We start from the raw sequence: 20,297 nt of genomic DNA on the forward strand, positions 1-20,297 counted from the left end.
CTTAAACTGTGTGACTAAACGTAGAGTGACAATTAAAATAAAACGGAGGGAGTATGGGTGAAACAGTTCATAGTTGTAGGGATCTGGAAAACACATACAGCGACTGTAAATTAAATTATGAAGAGTCACAAATCGTTACGGTACCATTTAAAAAATCAAGAAAAGAAAAACAAGAGAATGGCTTGGCTAGACTACAACACTATTCGTTAGCTTTCTCATTAACTGTCGGAGCCTAAACATTATTTGTAAAATCTTCAATGGATATCTGACACCTGCCGCTAATAGCCTCTGCTGCTCCAGCTGCAACCATTCGGATTAAATCCAACAAAAAATAGTGTAACATCAATAATAGTAACTAGATTTTGATCCGCGCTTTTAAAGCGCGGGTTTATTTTCCTTTATCTTTTTTAAATTGACAAATATTTAATAAATGTCATATTTTCATATATTTGTTTTTTTATAAAAGACTTACGCTTTTTATCTTTCTTTATCGTGTTTCATTTTAAATGAGTATAGGCATGATCACAATATCCGGACCCGAAGAACCAACCCAAAACCAATCCAAAAATCAGGGTCCCAAACTCGATCAGACCCGGGGTAAATATCTGAATGAATTCTAAATTGCTATATCCGAAGAACCGATCCGAACCCGATCCTAACCGAGAACCAAATGAGTACCCGAAAATACCCGAAATGTGAATATATATCTAAAATATATGTTATAATTATATTTATAATTATTTTAATATTTTAAATTAATATCATAAGTTAACTATAGTAGTCATTTTTAGTACTTTTGAGTATTTTTGGATAAAATATGATAGTTTGGATAAAAGTTTACCAAAAAAACTGTATATAATGGATATTTTTGGTTACTTTTGGTTACTTTTGAGTAATTTGGATACAAAAATTTGAACCGAATCGGATACTTTGGTTACTCTGAGTATAAATAACCGAACCCGTTTTAGATATTTTGGTTTTTTGGTTATTTTTCAGGTTCTTATGCATGAGAACCGAACCCACCCGGACCCGGAAAGATCTGACTCGAATCCGATCCGAAAAAAATAATAATTGAATCTGATTTGTTAATCGGCCCAAATGACCCAAAAGAGATGATGTGGACAATGGGCTGGATTTTAAAAAGTGACCCAATATAGATGTGTTATTAATATTACTTGATTGCCCTTAATGAAATATGCAATGTTATTAAAGAAAGGAGTATTTTTAGTAAAAAATCCAATAGGATCCTGCTTTAATAGTATAGATATCCTCATATTTTTTTTTGTCATTTATTAGATCGAGGATTAGCACAAGTACTTACACAAAGCCGGCAAAGGTATCACACTTTTTCGGAACCACAAGCCAGCGTGAAACAGGATACACACGGAAACAAATGATGAAACTAAAACTGATTTCACAAATTTAAGAGAACGAAAAAGAGAAAAAGAGTCTAAAACATACTGGAGGTTAAGCATAAACTTCAAGAACAGTAAAGCATATCGAAGCCGGAAGCAGGATTGAGAAGGAAAGCGAAGCAGGCCTATATTATTAGAGTTGAGCTGATATCTCTTAGAACCATTCCTTTAGGAACCAAACCAGTAACCAACACACTTACCACTTCTTCAACCAGAGAAGCCACCATAGAACAAGCCATCAACTTGAGCAGCCAACGATGAGACACATACACTTTTGGCGATCGACTACTCCAAGACCAGGGGCGGATTTGAATCCTGGTTCTGTGGGTTCAATGATCAACACCTTAACCAAATACAGCAGAGTTCTTTACTAATTGTTGCTTGCAAACCCGATTTTTCGTGGGTCCGCCACTGCGTACGATTGGTTTACCCGATTATAAGCTGATGTGCCTATATAATTTGAGTAAGTACCTGGAAGAGTTCATGCATCATATTCTTGAGGTAATGGTACTCATGCTCTACAACTTCCAGCCTCTCAAACACTTGAAAGTATCATCATGATTTTTATAAGGGAGGAAAAAACATTATATAATGTATGTAAATGCCCATATTTTTGTATGTAAAATATCATCATGATATTTATAAGGGAGGAAAAAAACATTATATGATGTACGTAAATGCCCATATTTTTGTAAGTAAAATGGATACACTGAGATGGCAATCTGTACCCTGGGCGGTTGTTAAGCTCGAAAGCAAAGCGAAATGCAACACATCCGTTACGAACCCTACGAGCAACAATGCTGGAACTTGTAAAGTATAATAGAATGAATATTATTGTGTTGTGTTTAATATGAGAATACAAGACACATATATATATATATATATATATATATATCGCTAACATTAACATAATATTAGGAATAGATAATGCTAACTTTCCTAAACTCTTAATGTAAATATCCTAAGAATATCTTGAAATTAACTTGATCTTCAAGTCTTTCCTTTTAGTCTTGAGGGTCTTTATGGGTCGGGCTTCACAATCTTGGTCCGTAAGATACACATCTTCCGGTCCGACATATCTCTAATACTCCCCCGCACGACAAACGTGGGATGCAGCACGCAAATCTGCAATCACAAAGCAGACCACATATGTCGTGGACACTATGTCGAGGAAAACAAATCAGTAGATTCCTTCGGGAATAAACTTCAACTTAGACAAGGAGGGATGAAAACTTCAGTTCTTCTTTGGTCTTGACAATGGAAATACATCCCGTGGGCGCAACTGCAGCTCCAAAAACAATCGTCCTATCTCGGACAGTCCGTAACTTGTACTAAACAAATTGACCTAAAACTTGAACGTTCTACTAGAACTCCCCCGTAATGGTTAAACTATAACCAATAAATCCCAAACTATCGAATAATAAAAAAATTCTTAAGAAATTCTAAACTATAGAAAACCTTAGATAAAGACAACTTATGTGAAACCCACAAACCCATAACACAACATTAACCCTCTCTGTAATTCTAGCACCCACTAAAACCAAACTATATAAAATTAACTCTTATCAAAAAACAAAGCACGTAACCTATTGCAAACCCACTAAAATTCTTAATTAATAAAACCAAACCCCAGCGACCATACCCATGTCACCACATCGTCTTCATTGTCGGCATCATCAGCTTCTTCATCAACATCGCCAACACCAACGATGATGAGCATCATCAAATCTTAAAACTTGCGGAAGCTTTAATTTTGATCCCTAAAAATCGACTGCTCTGATACCATGTAAAGTATAATAGAATGAATATTATTGTGTTGTATTTAATATGAGGATACAAGACACATATATATATATATATCGCTAACATTAACATAATATTAGGAATAGATAATGCTAACTTTCCTAAACTCTTAATGTAAATATCCTAAGAATATCTTGAGATTAACTTGATCTTCAAGTCTTTCCTTTTAGTCTTGAGGGTCTTTATGGGTCGGACTTCACAATCTTGGTCCGTAAGATACACATCTTCCGGCCCGACATATCTCTAATAGAACTTCTTCTTCCCAACTGATTCAGATGCAATCCAATCTTCTTGTAGTCCAAGCATTCTCTGTCCATCCTATTCATTTATTTATTTACATTTTAACCTAATTGAGCACTATATATACATGGAACTCACAACAATAATCTAAAGTTGCGGAGCAGCTTCTCGGATTCCTCGAAATATAATATATAACTAGATTTTGACCCGCCCTTTGATAGGGCGGGTATGTTTTCTTTTTGAGAATTTATTTTATATCTGTGTTTTATCATATTTGTATTTACTATTGATTTAATTTAATATAAATTTTGGTAATTATATTAAATTTGTTAACTTGCATAACTATACATTTCTGTCATATGTATTTCAGCAATTATTTTTGAACTTTATTCATAAATTATACATACCATTATTATTAGGTTTTTGTAAAACCTATCAAAAAGCAAAAAATAGTTTTAATATAATTAATGTTGACTTTAGAAGTAATTGTGGTTATTAAATTGTGGCAAAACAATAGGAAGTTACGTCTTTTTTAAAACAATTATTTGAAGTTATTTTTTTAACTTTTAAATCAGAATATTATATGCAGTTACATAAAATTAGGGTTGGGCAAAAAAATCGAACCCGAAGAACCGAACCAAATCTAATCTGAAAAAGTAGTACCAAATCCGAACCGCAATTAAAAAAACAAAACATGAAAATAATTAGTTGGACACAATAATTATCAATTGGTCATGATCCTCGTTTAATAGTATTGATCATCAATAGTTTTATATTTTGTAGGATATTTAAATTTCAATGTTTGACCTACATAATTGAGAAAGTTATTCATGATTTTGATGTGATGATAAGATATCACTGTAGTTTTTTGTAATGTGAAAATTTTAAATGATAGATGACTCCTAAAATTCAATTACTGTATGAATTTTTATCTTATTAAATTAATGGTAATTACTATGACAAAGTAATAATAAATATAAAATAGGCTAAGACATTGTTTTAATATGATATAAGTGAACATAGAGCGAGCCATGTTTTTATTAATTGCATAAATACAGCTTTTTTTTTCAATACAGCTTAACAAACATCTATACTATTGGACCAGAGTAACTATTGATTTGCATGATGACTAAACATATAAAATGGGCTGTAGTTTTAATCAAAAATTATTATGCAAAGCCCGTAAAAAACTTTAAGCATAATCTAGCCCAAACCCAAATGTTAGAAACAACTCCTGGTAAATCTTTGGATCTTCTACTTGCCGTTCATCATAGTTGAAGGTACATGGTATTTATCAAACAATTTTTTTGGGTTTTTGATTTGTTTTGCATGTAAAATCAGATGCTTTTACGTTATCGATCCGACGAAATCAAAGCCGAAAGATTGATCCTGGTGGAAATCTTATGTTCTTATTGCGACGATATGGAAACGTGTTGGGATGACTCCAAGTGAATTACTATTTTTTTTGAAAGTTTTGGAGTTCAATGGACTACATTACTTCAAAGGTATAAATTTGTAAATATTCACACGATGTTTAGCAATTGTAGATAAATTGATAATACAATGATTTGTTTTTATTTATTAAAAATAAATCAAATTTTAGTATAAAGAAAATTCTTATATTTTTCACAAAGTCAATATTTATTATTTTAATTATCTATTCTTTTTTTTAAATCAACTTATTACTACCTGTTTTTTCTTTATTTAAGGTTTTCTCAAGTGGACACATACATCCATACAAATGAAAGAAAAAAAATCATTAAACATTGATTAAGGTATAAACTATCACGGTAATTTAGTTTCTATTATATAATGTTTGTAATGTAAAGTTTCTTTTTAGTATATATTGTTTTCTACAAAACAAAATTCCTAACTTGTTTTTGCTATTGTAAACATCAGGAACTACCAAGTTTCGCGATCCAAAGAGTGAAAAAGTCCAAACAGAATGAAGATACGTGTTTTATATCAACGTAAAGCTTGACATGTTGTATATTGTTGTGACACTTATAAAATTATATAAACATAAAGTTTAATATGTTTTATATTCTTCAGGAATTGCCAAGTAATAGGATTCAAGCTGTTACATGCATCAATAGACTTAGGAGATAAGTGTTTTACTCAATAAAATTTACAATTTAAATATCTGTTTATTGTTATTCCTTGAAAACAAATATAATGAATCTAATGTACGTGCAACAAATGGATTCTAACTTTTTTTTTTTTGCAGTTACGATACATACTGGAAAAAAAATAATAGAGATGAGGAGATATAGAGATGCATGAGACATGATCCAAAAGAAATCATGGTAATGTATTACTACTCAATTCTAATTACTGTAGTACTGTATTTGGAGGGAACTGATTTTTGGATTGCTATTTATCACAATACATGTTATTTAGGTATTATATAGTAGAATGCAAACCTCTGTGGAACTCAAAAGCTCAGAAATTGATTTTTTTTCTTCATATTCTTTCCAATTGTCCAGTTTGTTTTGAGCATCATTGTGTTCGCTGGAGTCACTTTTTCACAGAAGGACGATAGATTTTTCTTGGAAAACGTTTTATGAGAATCTCTTAGAGTAAAAAGTGATTTCTTTGTGGTTTTGATTTGAGGTTTAGAATGCGGTATATATAAGAAAAGGGGAAAGCGGATACTTTAGCATATTCCATTGAATACAGTTAGAATATTTGGCCATAATCACATATCTTAACCATAAAATTTACTCACTTTATGGAGAAACTAATTTTGGGAGTTATTATAATCAATATTTAAGTTACCGAATTTTTCGTTATTGATATTTATAGGATATGCAACTATAACGAAAATGATATGTTTGTTTCTATTTTTTGGTTATTGATTTGAATAATATTTGCAACTACAATGATTCAAGATATGGAAAAAAATAAATTTTGAATTTATTATAATCGATATTTAAGTTACCAAAATTTCCGCTTTCTTATGTTGTTATTGATATGTAGAAGATATGTAACTATAAAAAAAGATTTCTTTGTTTCTATCTTTTTTGGTTATTGACTTGAAAAAAATATTTGCGACTACAATGATTGGTTGATTATATTGCACAACTGTTAGTTTCATTATATTTCAAATTTTTGAATTTAGCTGCTGATATTTTTCTCTATAGTGATTATCCATATAATTAGGTTGATTGGTTAATTTTAATAAATTAATGAATAAATTCTCCAAAATTGATTTATATAAAAACAATTCTTTTTTTCATGTTTGATATTCAAAATTTTGAATAGAGCAGCATGTGTGGTGATGAGCTTGTAAGCGATAGCAACTAAATCATAATTTTGTGTAATGAAAGGTTGAAACAATGATATTGAAGAATGTATATAGTTCAAGTGTTGAAGAACAAATCGATTGTACCAAAAAAATCAAAACTTGAAAGATGAGGGTTGACGAAACATGATGATACTTATAAAATAATTTGGTTCATTTACTTTTAAGCAATGAAAATCAGTATATTCAAGTAATTGTTGATGGTTTGAAACGAAAGTGGAACTTTGATATGTATACGTACAGTTTCGATAACAAACATAACGTGTTCCGTTAAAATTATTTAAGTTACAGTAAAGGGAAAAAGAAATTTAAAAATAATTAGGTGTGGTATTAAAAGGAAAATCAAAAATACAAATTAAATAGAAATCATAGTTTTAAAATAATGCAGTGGCATATGGATGTAAATAATGTTGAAACAGAAGGGCACCTAAAAAAAGGGCCTTCTGTTTTAATAGTATTGATGCCACTCTTTTCTCTCTTTTCTGGGCATCCACATCAGCATGTTTTAAATGTTTGTAGGGTCCACTTTCGGTTTGGTTTGATCTTTTCTGTGTCCGCCTCGGTTTAATGTTTTTGGTTCGTCTGGTTATCAAAGTGGCTTTTGTTAGTAAACTAAATTCAGCGTTTTGTGAATCAGATTAGGTTACCATTGTCATCCTCTTACGTCTCTGACCTTTTCACCTCCTCGATTGTTAAACGTATTTCTCTTAATCTCTCCAATAAATTTTATTTTCATTTAATCCAAAACGCTATCGACTTCTCCGTTTTCTCCACGGCAAACCTATATCAAGCAAATCGCTCTCTCCCCCATCCATACACAAACAGAGACATTCATCGATCATATCGCCATTCTATCCTCTCTGGTGACGATTTCTCTTTGAGTGTGCCTCCTTTAACCAGCTCTATCTCACAGAGCTTCGCCATATACTGCAGTGCTTTTACATGTGAAGTTTCTTTCTTTCAGTTTTATAAAGCTCGCTGATTTGAAACTTTCTTCGGTCACTTTTAAATTTAGTTATTGTTGGCTCTTGGAATATATAAAGATCTATTTCTTTTTCTCACATTGATTCTGCGCAATTGACCACATAATTATCAGTTTGGAATGTTTTTGAACCAGTTTGGTCCTCACAGTTTGAATCTTTACTCAGTTTCAGGACTAAATGCAGAGTGATGATGAGCTGGATCAAGAGGTGACTAATTTTGGCAGAGAGACGTGGACCTTCAAAAGCGCAAGAAAGAAATTCGAGCTAATCTGGTAATCACTTTCTCTTTTTACGAGAATTTCCAAAGCATTTTGTTATGATATTACTTCTTCCTGGACAAGTCAGTGTACGCTCTAACGCCGGAAGCTAGAAAGACGCGATTTGAGTTTTTGGAATCCAACATGGAACAATGGATGTCACTACCTGGAACCAATGCGTTTGGCTTTACAAGAAACCCTATTATACAATGTTTTTCCATGGTTCCTAACATGAACTACTTGATTTGCTTTCTCACATGTGACGCTTTCTTTCAGATACATAAGCTACTTCATCAAATTGGGCATTTTTGTTAATCAGGTCTGATGTTACAACTCTTTGTAGCATGATTCTTTTGTTTATTGATTTTCTGGGATTTCTGTAGTCGACCCTCTATCTAAGTGATAGCTCATGGATTACACTTTTATCAAAATCTTATTGCAGGTGCTGACTTATGCTGTTACGCACAGCAGTCTTACAAGTTCCAGTATCAAGTAATTGAGCTGAAAAAACAGCCAAGCAGCTCAAGGAGGCGTTTGCAATCTCTAGCGAAGAAACATCAAGTTGCACGGAATTCAAGTAATTTCAGCTAATAAAATAGTAATATGGTTTATGAGATTCTATCTTTTCCAAAACATTATTGATCTATTGGTCAAGACTGCCATGGAAAGAACCTCTCCCTCTCCCATAGTCACTTCTTGGTTGCTTTCATACCTCCAGGATAAAGACAAGTTCTTAGGCCTCCACCCCTTAAATCACGCTCGACTCTGGGCATACGGAAGCAACTTTCTTTTTTGGCGTTCTGAAAATGTCCTTAAGACATGATAGAGAAGGTAAAAAAATTATTGCCAAACTCAACATAAAGGAAGACTTATCAATGGTTGAGAGTTGAGACTAGCTTGGCTTCTATCAAAACTTCATTGGCACATATTCTCCCCAGATCCAAGAAGGTGTATCTCCGATCATGGAGGCCATGAAACCTGGTCAGGACTGTCGCAAGCCTGAAATGGAAGGTGTATCTCTGATCAATGGAGGCCATGAAACCTGGTCAAGACTGCTGCAAGCCTGAAATGGAAATGTTCTTACATGACGTGTATCAACTACAATTTGTTGTGCAAGTTTGTGTACTTGATTATGGAGCTAAATCCATCAGTTGCAAAACTATCTTAGTCATAATTTATGTGAAAGGAAAGCGAATAAAGGGTTTTCTGTTTAACGTTTGGTTTTCTTTTTCTTTTAGTTCAGTTAATAAGTCAAAACTGATCTTTCTTGTAAGGAACCATTGAATTTACCCATTCCTGTTTGAGTTACGACTCAATTCTTTGTTGTTAGCATTTTATTTTAAAAAAGTAGAAAACCCAAAGAGGCAATTTTAATTGGCCAAAATCAAGTCTTATTGTTCTTGGTTTCCTTACAAAATTATTCACAGGGATATTGAAAAACACACTAACAAATACATGGCAAATATGGCTTCATCTGATAATCTTCAACTATAAAATCCCAATATAACTGTCGGCAAGATACAAAACGATAACCCATACACATCTCTAATAACATATACAGACTTAAGACATTCTACACATTCAATTACTCAGTCACCTTCTTTCCTCGCATTTCAAACTAAGCTTTTACTTGATCCACTAGAACAACACATCATAACGTTTTGCCTTCATCAACAATACATGAAACTTTAATTTTAAAACTATAACAACACGATATCGGTCAATATCTCCGCGCTTGCGCGGGGCTACACCCCTAGTAGATATTAATGACATTGTACACAAAGGTAGGTGAAGTGTTATCTTGAAGCCGTTGCAGCTGCAATAACTGCTCGTCCAGCACTCCCTACACTCATTACATATAAAATCGACATCCCTTTTAATTATAACCAACGCATATATACATTAAATAGATACATGATTGTGCATAGAGAGTTTGTTTTATATAAGGCCCTAATCATCCTTCTTAATGAGTTTCGGTGGAACAAAAAAAAGGTATACAATTACAGAAAGCAGTGAAACTTAACGAATAATAATATCGAAACACAAAAAGCTTGCTCATAAGAAATTATTGTGACATAGTGTATTTATAAAACAAAAAAGCGTGATATATATAATACTGTACATATGATAGCTATACAATACTGTAACTTTAGTCGCGTTATCGAGAAATGCAAATAGAAATACTAAAGGAGCAAAAGGCGTGTTTAGAAACGGAACAATCAAAATAAGTGTATACCTTTTTTATAGGAGGAAGTAGTGAGAGACGAGTTTAGTGCATAATGAGTGGTTGAAGGTTATATTACCGATTAAAAGTAGTGACTAAATTATGATTATATAATTATTACACAAGTTCGTTTTGTCTCCTTCGTACGCCATATGCTTGTTTGAGCCGCGTGCTCGATTACCCCTATTCATTAGCCACTCCGCTTGAAATATTTTTGTTCCATATAAAATTTACATTAAAACACATAAATGTGTACTATAAAATATTTTCTACAGAAATTTGAAATGATGGAAGTAGAAGTGTGGAAGTTGTCCTTGAAAGGAAAACAAATAAGAGTAGATTGCAATAATTGAAAAGAAGAGAAAGACAGAAATTAGGAGGTAGAGATAGCGGCTCGGACTGCAGCGATAATGTCAGTAAGAGAAACGAGGCCTTGCAGCCCATCGTTCTTGTCCACGACCCAAACTCTGTGGACACGTTTCGTGGTGGCCATACGGATCACTTGGGCCAAGGAAGATGTCACGTGACATGTCACGAGCTCCCTCCCAGGTGCTGACGCGAACAAGGGGTTTCTTGGAATTTTCTCGGCGAATTCAAGCGCGTTTAACGGCAACCAAGAACGCAATGTGGCTAAATGACATCCCTTGAGATCACTCGCCGAGAAAGTCCCCACCACCCTCCGGTTGATCCCCTGCACCACCAGACATATATATTCTTCTCTTCAGATTATACGTACATAGAATAGGTAGAAATCTGTAAGAAGAGTCACGTACGTCCACGAGCTGTGTATGATCCTCTTCATCACTGGAGGCTTCAACGATAGGCACGGCATTTAGCATTGCCAAACTCATGCATTTAACTGCATCTTTTACTCTGGCCTGTAAAACAGAGAATTTTCGTTTGGTCCTCCTACGACGTATTTAATGATCGGCTTTAGATTTGATGAAACTTAACTTGATTAGTTTACCTGGCTAGTGATGGCTAAAACATTATCGTTTATAGCGGAAAGATCAGCGACAGTGCGGGAGAGGATAGCTTGGAGATGGGATGATTGGTCGAGGAAGAAGGAGACTAGATCCATCTGAGTCAGCATAGTGTAAGCAGATGCTGACTCTACCAACTCAGGTCCTAAGGTATTCTCTACGTTACTGTCCAGTGGAACCAATACTCTGTGTAATCCTTTGCTCAGAATCTCCATACAATCCATTATGCTGTGTATTTTCATCATTAAATTATCACATAATTTCTATTTATACCAACATGCATCATGCATGCAGATTCATTACCTGGTACTGGGGTTGAGAGACCATAAGCTTCGACCCTCAGGGCAATAACCAATGATAGAAGAGACAGGAGCAGCCATTTTCTTATCAAGCCCATTCTCTAATTCCTCCTCTCCGGCGATGTGAGCCACAACATCCAACATTGTCACCATTCCAATGTACTGTTTCTTTGCACTTCCTGTCTCTTTGTCCGACTCCACTATCATGGATCCACCAGCCCCCAACCACTGCCCTGGTGCCGCAGCCACAGGCACCGCTCTTACTCGGTTTGCCACCTGTTTGATACAAAACAACCACACTGGTGTTAATAGCTTTCTTGTTCAACCGTCCGTTTTTCCAATCCTTGACGATATATATATATACATATATATATATATGTATATCCTACAAAGTTAACAGTATGATTTAACCATATATGCTTCTTTACCATGGCGTTTAAGGCGTCTGCTAGAGTGGCCTTATCCGGAACTTCGACGAGACGCAGCTTGTCCATCGTCAGATCTTTGACCGTGAAATCGCTCATACTGACCTGCTTTGAAGACTGCATGATGTTTTTGTGTTGGGGTTGAGAAATCAGAGAGGAGGGGGGGGGGGGGGGCTGATAAACATGTTTTATCATACTTTTATTCGATAGTTATTCACACTATAATGACACGTATTAATCAAATTATATTTGGCATCTGCTCACACTGACCACGCGTCCCTCTACTTCAGAGATTCTAGACACTCAACTAGTCCAAGTGGTGACAGTGGACACAGATATATGCCAAATATAGTAAAAGTTATTTATTTTTCATGATTCTCAAATGGTAGACGCCCCCCCCCCCACACACACACACACAACCAAGAGACAAATATATCTCGCTGGAATACTTTTTAGAACCTTTAGTTAAACTTTATGGATGGATTAATTTCTTTTTAAACATTAAAATTTAGTTAAGTAATTAAATTTTATTAACATAATATTTTATTTGATCTAGAATTCTATTTTAGAAACTAGAGCAATGAAATTACTGTCGCACGTCAGATTCTTATATTTAAGTGCAGTTTCATTGCGAAAGTTTTCTATCTAAAAATAATCCCCTTATATATTATTATCCGAGAACATTACAAGTTTACAACATTTGAGATTTATGTCATGTGTTATTACTAAAATAATTTTTAGAGTTTTTAGATGAATAGATTGGCCCATCTAAAAATATACTATATTTTTTTCATAAACTAACCATAAAATTATTATTAATGTATAAAAAGTATTTTTCTTTTCTTAAATCAAGAATACTTTATATAATTAAAATATATATTACAATTAATTATTTTAAATAATAAAATATTTGCTAACAATTTGTACATTATTATTTTAATTTTATATTATTGAAATGAATTAACAATCACATTATCATAGTAAAAGTTTATATTTTTCGTGTATGTTATATTTTAAAATTTTATAAATGAGTATAAATTATTAAAACTGTTAAAAACTTTGCGTTGGATTTTTGTGATCAATGGTTTAAATTTTTTTATTATAACAAAATACAAATGACCATTAAACAATATTAACATAGAGACTCATTTAGTAGATATCTAGATTAAATATATATATCTTAGTATCATTTAAATTAAAATATATTCCATATGTAAACATAAATATTTTAATTTCAGAATTTACATTAAACAAGTATTGAAAATTTAATATCACAAACATATGTATTTTACAAATTATCATAAATTTAAGTGAGTAAAAAGTTTTTTTTGATTATTATAAATTTTCTTATGAGAATCCCATGTCACATTTTCAATAGAGATACTCTAGAAATATGGTATGACTGATAGATCTTTGCATGTGGCTTTTAGAGCATCATTATCAATGTTTTTCACCATTAATATCTTACAAATCTCAACTGAAAATAAAGTAAATAAGTATTCAAATGTTGAGATACCTCGTCGAAAGTGTTTTAGAGTATCTCAGTTTTTTTTCGAAATACTTTTGACGGGTATCTAACATTTGAAATGTTCATTTACTTTATTTTGTATTAGAATTTGTGAGATATTAGCGATGAAAACTCATTGATAATGGTGCTCTAATATTGGATGTGGTAGTCTCGTTGACCTGCATGCAGAACTGTGACACAAAAAAATGAAGAGCATTGTGCATTGTACAGAAACATGCACCATCTGTGAAAACAGTAAAAACGCAAGTAAGTGGGATGTTTGATTCTTTATGAGACTAGAGTGATGTCATTGTTAGCGGAGAGAGCACAGAGTCACATGGTCAAGTCCCTCTCTTCCAGTTCTTTGTGTCTACTTGCTTTTTTCCCTCGAGTGAGAAATAAAAGTAAAGAAGAAGTTGTAAAATGAAAGAGTCAAGGGGAAATCTTGGGTAGTGATTGTCCTCCCAAATCTTGGGTAGTGATTTGGTCTCCTCTCTGTCTCTTTTGAAATTAAGTGCACGAAAGATATCTGTGAGGTAAGCATTCCTTTGTCTTTCGTTTTCAAACTTCACCATCGTTTTAACAGCTGCTTTTAGATTTTTTTGTTACTTAATGTAAACGTGTTTACGCAACGAAGTTTAATTGGATTTTACATTCCAACAACTTCCAAACCAAATCTTTCAGGATCCAGAAAGGAAAAAAAACAATCAGACCTCCCACTAATCCTACGGGGATCTAACCTCTACGAGTGGATGTGAGTCGGCCACATGCATATTTATCAGTTTTCATATTCCCCTCAGGCCTTTTGAAGTACCATTGTGAGTGCTGTCATTTTATCAAGATAAGAGTGTCATAGTAGATGAAATCATGAAAGCATATTTGGCTCACATCTGACTGATTTTGATTTTGATTTTGCTTCTTCGTCTGTTTCAGATATAGTTCTGAAATTGAATTCAATTACTCAAATATACGACAGGGAAGTTTTGCGAAAGTAGTCCAATTATATATGGACTACTCTCATAGGTGGCTAACAAAAAATTCAATTATTTCCTTTGTGTGTAACCCTTTTGGCTATCTTTTGTTATAATAAACAGGCCCTACCTATGTGTAATGGGAAATAATTAGGGGGGAAAACAAACGAGTGGTTGTTAATAGTGATGTAATCTCTTATCCCTTTGATAGGGTGAGAACTATGTAATACTTAAAAACGACAAACGGAATATCTAATCCCAAATCTAAGTCCAACCAAACTCCTCGTTCTGATGACATATATATAATACAAAATTAATTGAAACTATATTGTATATAACATGGACTTCCACACAATATATAATATACTAAAACATGCAAATAAAATTTGGTAAAGTTCCTCACATACTATATAAAATATAAATGGTTACAAAACAGAAAAAAAAGAAACTAAAGACGACAAGTGGGAAGGGAAGAAAAAGATGATACACAAACAGTGAGCAGGCGTGCGGTTCAACAGTCGGAAATTAATCCATTCCGTTAACTCCTGCCACTAAATCAATTTTAAACAAAAAAAGAAGAAGAATGTAACGTTCTTCGCAATTTGCATGTGTATGGAAAGTTCGCAAAGATACATGGTATACTGGATTCGCATCACTCAAATTCATGTCATTTGAAGTAAACACATATTGCGATTAATCAACCAATTACTTCTTCATGGCTTACGCCTTTTCCACCCATTATTTTGTAATAAACTGGTAAATTTGATTATCTAGTACATTATAATATATTGTCCTGTATAGTGGATATTATGATCACATCAATTGGTTAGTGAGTTTTTTTTAATTGATTCTTTTCACAATTTGAAACACAATAGCAATAGTAACTTGGAATGGAGACTTACGATAAGTGGGTGAGGAAAATGAGGGGGAGAAAAGGCTTTTTTTTTGTTCACAATGAGAGGAAAGTGAACAAAAAAAAAGAGGGAGAAAAGGTTAAGAGTGATAAATAAATGCTATAAATACACCCAATGCCCCTTCTCCTCCTTCTTCGACACGCACGAAAGTGAGAGAGAGAGAGAGAAAAAGATATGTTTGCGGTGGAGAATGGGTTGCAGGGAGACCCAAGACTGCAGGCTATCTCCGACGCCATTCGAGTCATCCCTCACTTCCCCAAGACTGGTCCATTTTTCTTCGTTTATTTCTTCAAGTGCTTCACCATCGATTCGTACGTCTCTCTTTTTTTTTTTTTTTCGTTTACAAGCGTGTTCTTGTTGCAGGGATCATGTTTCAAGACATAACGACGCTGTTGCTGGATCCAGTTGCCTTTAAGCATGTCATTGATATCTTCGTCGATCGTTACAAGCACATGAACATCTCTCTCGTTGCCGGTACTTTTCACCTTTCCCTTCACGACCTTTTTCATTCCTTATTAAATTACTATTTAGTTTTTTCCAAAGACAAACGTTCATTCACACGAACAAAACTGGGAGAAAAAAAAAGATGGAAGACTTAGTTTCAATGTCCAATTGTTTCTGATTTTACGATGTCATTTCTTGAACCTGAACGCATAGATAAAATTTATCAGTATTATTTATCTTTTAGGACATAATCAATCTCCTTTTGATAGAATCCAAAGCGGAACCATATCTCCCAATATGACAAAACTGAATAAATAAACGAAAACTTTCATAGACTAATGATGTTACACTCACATATAACTAACTTAGCCAGTGTCGTGGGTTGGTGACTAATTACTTGTCCTCACTCGTGAGTCCACTTCAAATTTTGTTCTGTTCATGTCTTATAGTGAACCTCTTAAAAGTTCAATAGAAACGAGAGGATTCATATTTATAAGACCTCCCCCAGCGATTCAGTAAAACATTTTATATTGATTTGTGCAGATTAAGTAAACAGATTAATCAAGTAAAACGGGACTTTAACTTGTGCAGGCGTAGAGGCGAGAGGATTCATATTTGGACCTCCCATCGCATTAGCCATAGGTGCCAAGTTCGTCCCTCTACGTAAACCAGGAAAATTACCCGGTGCGCTTACTTATATACATACTAAAAAATCTTAGATGACTAAAACGTGTTGTTGGAATAAAAAGATATATAATCGCGTGTTGGTGACGTTAAAAAGGGAGAGTGATAAGCGAAGAGTACGAGCTTGAGTATGGAAATGATCGTCTAGAGATGAGTATGGAGGCTGTCAAAACCCACGAACGAGCTCTTGTCATCGACGATTTAGTTGCCACTGGTGGAACACTCTCCGCTTCTATTAACCTCTTGGGTAATTCAATATATTTTTGTTCTTTACATTTTTTCGAAACAGATGAAATATACACGCATTTGGAATATATATAAAACGTAATATACAATGATCGTACTTTAGAGCGAGCAGGGGCCGAAGTCGTGGAATGTGCATGCGTTGTTGGTTTGCCTAAATTCAAGGTAATGATTTGATTTAGAAACGTTTCGTCTGGTAAGATCCAACCTATCTAATATAAACTTATTTGTGTGTGTGAGATGCAGGGGGAATGTAGGCTGAAGGGAAAACCATTGTATGTTCTGGTGGAGCCTAGCCAGTTAGACTAAATAACCTTCTAAGCCTTTACGCGGTCAACAGCTCTATCTATTTCTCCAAATTCCAGCTAGATGTAATGTAATATCATTGGTTGTGACAAATAATAATATGATTGGTGTAACCAGTCTATATGTAATTAAATTGTTTAAATCTTTATCATAATACATATGGGGTGATTCATGCTAGCTAGAAGCTACTTCTTAGCTCGCCACTGGCCAAGATGTTTGTTTCACCAATGTTCATCTTGGGTTTTAACCTATTCCACGAGTTGAGGAAAAAGAAAGGTTGAGTTTTTAAATGTGCTTATTAAAATGAAACGAAATGCTAGCATAGTTAACCCACAAATTTTGAATTTTTTTAATAAATACGAAAATCTTGTTTAAATGCATAGTTGCATCCTTTATTGACATATGATGATGGTCAAAGAGGTTTGCAACGTTTGTTGTCTCCGTTTCTCTGAAGAATAAAGATTTCATAGTGGTAAATCCAATGATTTAGACAACATATAAAGTTTTACTAATTTAATTGTTAAAAAATAGAAGGTTGCACTTGTACCATGAAAGATAGTTTATCATACATTAATAAAAATGTATAAAATGATTAGAAAATTTTAAACAACACTAAAGAGTATAAGCTTAAAAATATAAAGCATTTAACCTAAAACTCAATATTTTCGTAGGAGTTAACCCACATATTTTGAGGAAAAATCAAAAATATGATAATATTGTTTTAATGCATATTTGCATCATAAACTAACATAGTTTAAAAAATTAGAATGATTACTATATACCATGAAATATAGTTTAGAATACATTAATTAAAATGGCGAATGTGGTTTGAAATTTAAAATCAATAATGAAGAGTATAAATTTAAGATATAGAGAATTTACCGAAAACTCATTATTTTAGAAGGAGGGGGGAGGTTAACCCACGGATTTAGGAAAAATTTCAAAAATAAGAAAATCTGGTTTTAGTATATAGTTTCATCGAGCACTAACATAAGATGATGGTCAAAGAGTTTAGAACTTCTGTTGTCTCCGTTTCTCTAGATAATAAAAATTTTATAATGCTAATTCCACTAATTTAGGTAGTATATGAAATTGTAGTAAACTAAATATTAAAAAATTAGAATGATTCCTATATACCATGAAAGATAGTTTAGAATCAATTAATTCAAATGTAGAATGTGGTTTGAATTTTTTTAAACAAAAGCAAAGAGTATAAACTTCAGTATATATAGCATTTACCGAAAACTCATTAGTTTAGAATGGGGTTAATCCACGGATTTTAGAAAAATTTCAAAAATATAAAAATCTTGTTTTAGTGTATAGTTTCATCGAGCACTAACATAATGATGTTCAAAGAGTTTATAACCTCTGTTGTGTCCGTTTCTCTAGATAATGAAGATTTTATAATGATAATTCTACTAATCTAGGCAGTATATGAAATTTTAGTAAACTAAATATTAAAAAATTAGAATGATTCTTATATACCATGAAAGATAGTTTAGAATACATTAATTCAAAATGTGGTATGAAAAATTTTAAACTAGAGGAAAGAGTATAAACTTCAGTATATAGAGCATTTACCGAAAACTCATTATTTTAGAAGGGGTTAACCCACGGATTTTGGAAAATTTTCAAATATATGAAAATCTGGTTTTAGTGTATAGTTTCATCGAGCACTAACATAAGATGATGTTCAAAGAGTTTAGAACCTCTGTTGTCTCCGTTTCTCTAGATGATGAATATTTTATAATGCTTATTCCACTAATCTAGGCAGTATATGAAATTTTGTTAAATTAAATATTAAAAAATTAGAATAATTCCTCTATACCATGAAATATAGTTTAGAATACATTAATTCAAATGTAGAATGTGGTTTGAATTTTTCAAACAAAAGGAAAGAGTATAAACTTCAGTATATAGAGCACTTACCAAAAACTCATTATTTTAGAAGGGGTTAACCCACAGAGTTTGGAAAAATTTCAAAAAAATGAAAATTTGGTTTTACTAGATAGTTTCATCGATCACTAACATAAGATGATGTTCAAAGAGTTTAGAACCTCTGTTGTCTCCGTTTCTCTAGATAATAAAGATTTTATAATGCTAATTCCATTAATCTAGACAGTATATGAAATTTTGGTAAACTAAATATTAAAAAAAAATTTAGAATGATTCCTATATACCATGAAACATAGTTTAGAATACATTAATTCAAGTGTATAATGTGGTTTGAAATTTTTAAACTAAAGGAAAGAGTATTTTTTTTTTTGAAACTCAGATTAAATTAAAACTTAGGCAGTTAGTTATGAGTCATAAAGGCCCTATCACCAACCGAGATTGTAAAGGAAAGAGTATAAACTTCAGTATATAGAGCACTTACCGAAAAATCATTATTTTAGAAGGGGTTAACCCACGGATTTTGGAAAAATTTCAAAAATAATGAAAATCTGGTTTTAGTGTATAGTTTCATTGAGCACTAACATAAGATGATGTTCAAAGAGTTTAGAACCTCTGTTGTCTCCGTTTCTCTAGATGAGGAAGATTTTATAATGCTAATTCCACTAATCTAGGCAGTATATGAAATTTTGGTAAACTAAATATTAAAAAATTAGAATTATTGCTATATACCATGAAATATAGTTTATAATACATTAATTCAAGTGTATAATGTGGTTTGAAAATTTTAAACTAAAGGAAAGATTATAAACTTCAGTATATAGAGCACTTACCGAAAACTCATTATTTTAGAAGGGGTTAACCCACGGATTTTGGAAAAATTTCAAAAAATGAAATCTGGTTTTAGTGTATAGTTTCATCGAGCACTAACATAAGATGATGTTCAAAGAGTTTAGAACCTCTTTGTCTCCGTTTCTCTAGATAATGAAGATTATATAATTCTAATTCCACTAATCTAGGCAGTATATGAAATTTTGGTAAACTAAATATTAAAAAATTAGAATGATTCCTATATACCATGAAATATAGTTTATAATACATTAATTCAAGTGTAGAATGTGGTTTGAAAATTTTAAAATAAAGGAAAGAGTATAAAATCAGTATATATATCACTTACCGAAATCTCACTATTTTAGAAGGGGTTAGCCCACGGATTTTGGAAAAATTTCAAAAAATGAAAATCTGGTTTTAGTGTATATTTTCATCGAGTACTACATAAATATGATGTTCAAAGAGTTTTATAACCTCCGTTGTCTCCGTTTCACTAAATAATGAAGATTTTATAATGATAATTCCACTAATCTAGGCAGTATATGAAATTTTCGTAAATTAAATATTAAAA

General features: G+C 32.7%; 3 protein-coding genes and 2 long non-coding RNA genes across 10 annotated transcripts; 3 read left to right on the forward strand and 2 right to left on the reverse strand.

Moving 5' to 3' along the window:
* Positions 1-186: 186 nt before the first annotated feature.
* Positions 187-9,918, reverse strand: LOC130499761 (pseudo histidine-containing phosphotransfer protein 6-like). Its single transcript, XM_056994134.1, has 6 exons — positions 9,904-9,918; positions 9,781-9,845; positions 3,456-3,536; positions 2,144-2,221; positions 1,887-1,947; positions 187-300 (listed from the first exon to the last, which is right to left on the reverse strand). The coding sequence occupies exons 1-6, from the start codon at positions 9,916-9,918 to the stop codon at positions 187-189; spliced, it is 414 nt and encodes a 137-aa protein (XP_056850114.1).
* LOC130499925 (uncharacterized) lies at positions 4,745-6,029 on the forward strand. The gene is made up of 3 exons (XR_008938783.1): positions 4,745-4,963; positions 5,168-5,233; positions 5,358-6,029. It is a non-coding gene; the product is annotated as an uncharacterized LOC130499925 (long non-coding RNA).
* On the forward strand, positions 7,384-9,216 carry LOC108847054 (uncharacterized). 5 transcript variants are annotated; one of them, XR_001948870.2, is made up of 5 exons: positions 7,386-7,706; positions 7,911-8,321; positions 8,445-8,579; positions 8,721-8,833; positions 8,941-9,216. It is a non-coding gene; the product is annotated as an uncharacterized LOC108847054 (long non-coding RNA). The 5 variants fall into 5 exon arrangements; XR_001948871.2 differs by having other exon boundaries at positions 7,911-8,017; positions 8,087-8,321; positions 8,721-9,216; XR_001948869.2 differs by having other exon boundaries at positions 7,389-7,706; positions 7,911-8,017; positions 8,091-8,321; positions 8,721-9,216.
* Positions 9,919-10,429: 511 nt separating the features above from the next.
* LOC108845366 (SNF1-related protein kinase regulatory subunit gamma-like PV42b) lies at positions 10,430-12,081 on the reverse strand. Its single transcript, XM_056994438.1, has 5 exons — positions 11,937-12,081; positions 11,513-11,784; positions 11,194-11,437; positions 11,000-11,104; positions 10,430-10,917 (listed from the first exon to the last, which is right to left on the reverse strand). The coding sequence occupies exons 1-5, from the start codon at positions 12,054-12,056 to the stop codon at positions 10,600-10,602; spliced, it is 1,059 nt and encodes a 352-aa protein (XP_056850418.1). The 5' UTR covers positions 12,057-12,081; the 3' UTR covers positions 10,430-10,599.
* A 3,383-nt stretch (positions 12,082-15,464) lies between these two features.
* LOC108847053 (adenine phosphoribosyltransferase 2) lies at positions 15,465-17,179 on the forward strand. Of its 2 annotated transcripts, XM_018620223.2 has the most exons (6): positions 15,465-15,590; positions 15,689-15,799; positions 16,361-16,453; positions 16,551-16,700; positions 16,803-16,861; positions 16,943-17,179. In XM_018620223.2, the coding sequence occupies exons 1-6, from the start codon at positions 15,500-15,502 to the stop codon at positions 17,003-17,005; spliced, it is 567 nt and encodes a 188-aa protein (XP_018475725.1). In that variant the 5' UTR covers positions 15,465-15,499; the 3' UTR covers positions 17,006-17,179. The 2 variants fall into 2 exon arrangements, with proteins under 2 accessions (XP_018475725.1, XP_056850419.1); XM_056994439.1 differs by lacking the exons at positions 16,803-16,861; positions 16,943-17,179 and having other exon boundaries at positions 16,555-16,695.
* The last annotated feature ends 3,118 nt before the right edge of the window (positions 17,180-20,297 follow it).

The sequence above is a fragment of the Raphanus sativus genome, chromosome 9 (assembly GCF_000801105.2).
Source record: "Raphanus sativus cultivar WK10039 chromosome 9, ASM80110v3, whole genome shotgun sequence".
Classification (NCBI taxonomy): Eukaryota; Viridiplantae; Streptophyta; class Magnoliopsida; order Brassicales; family Brassicaceae; genus Raphanus; species Raphanus sativus.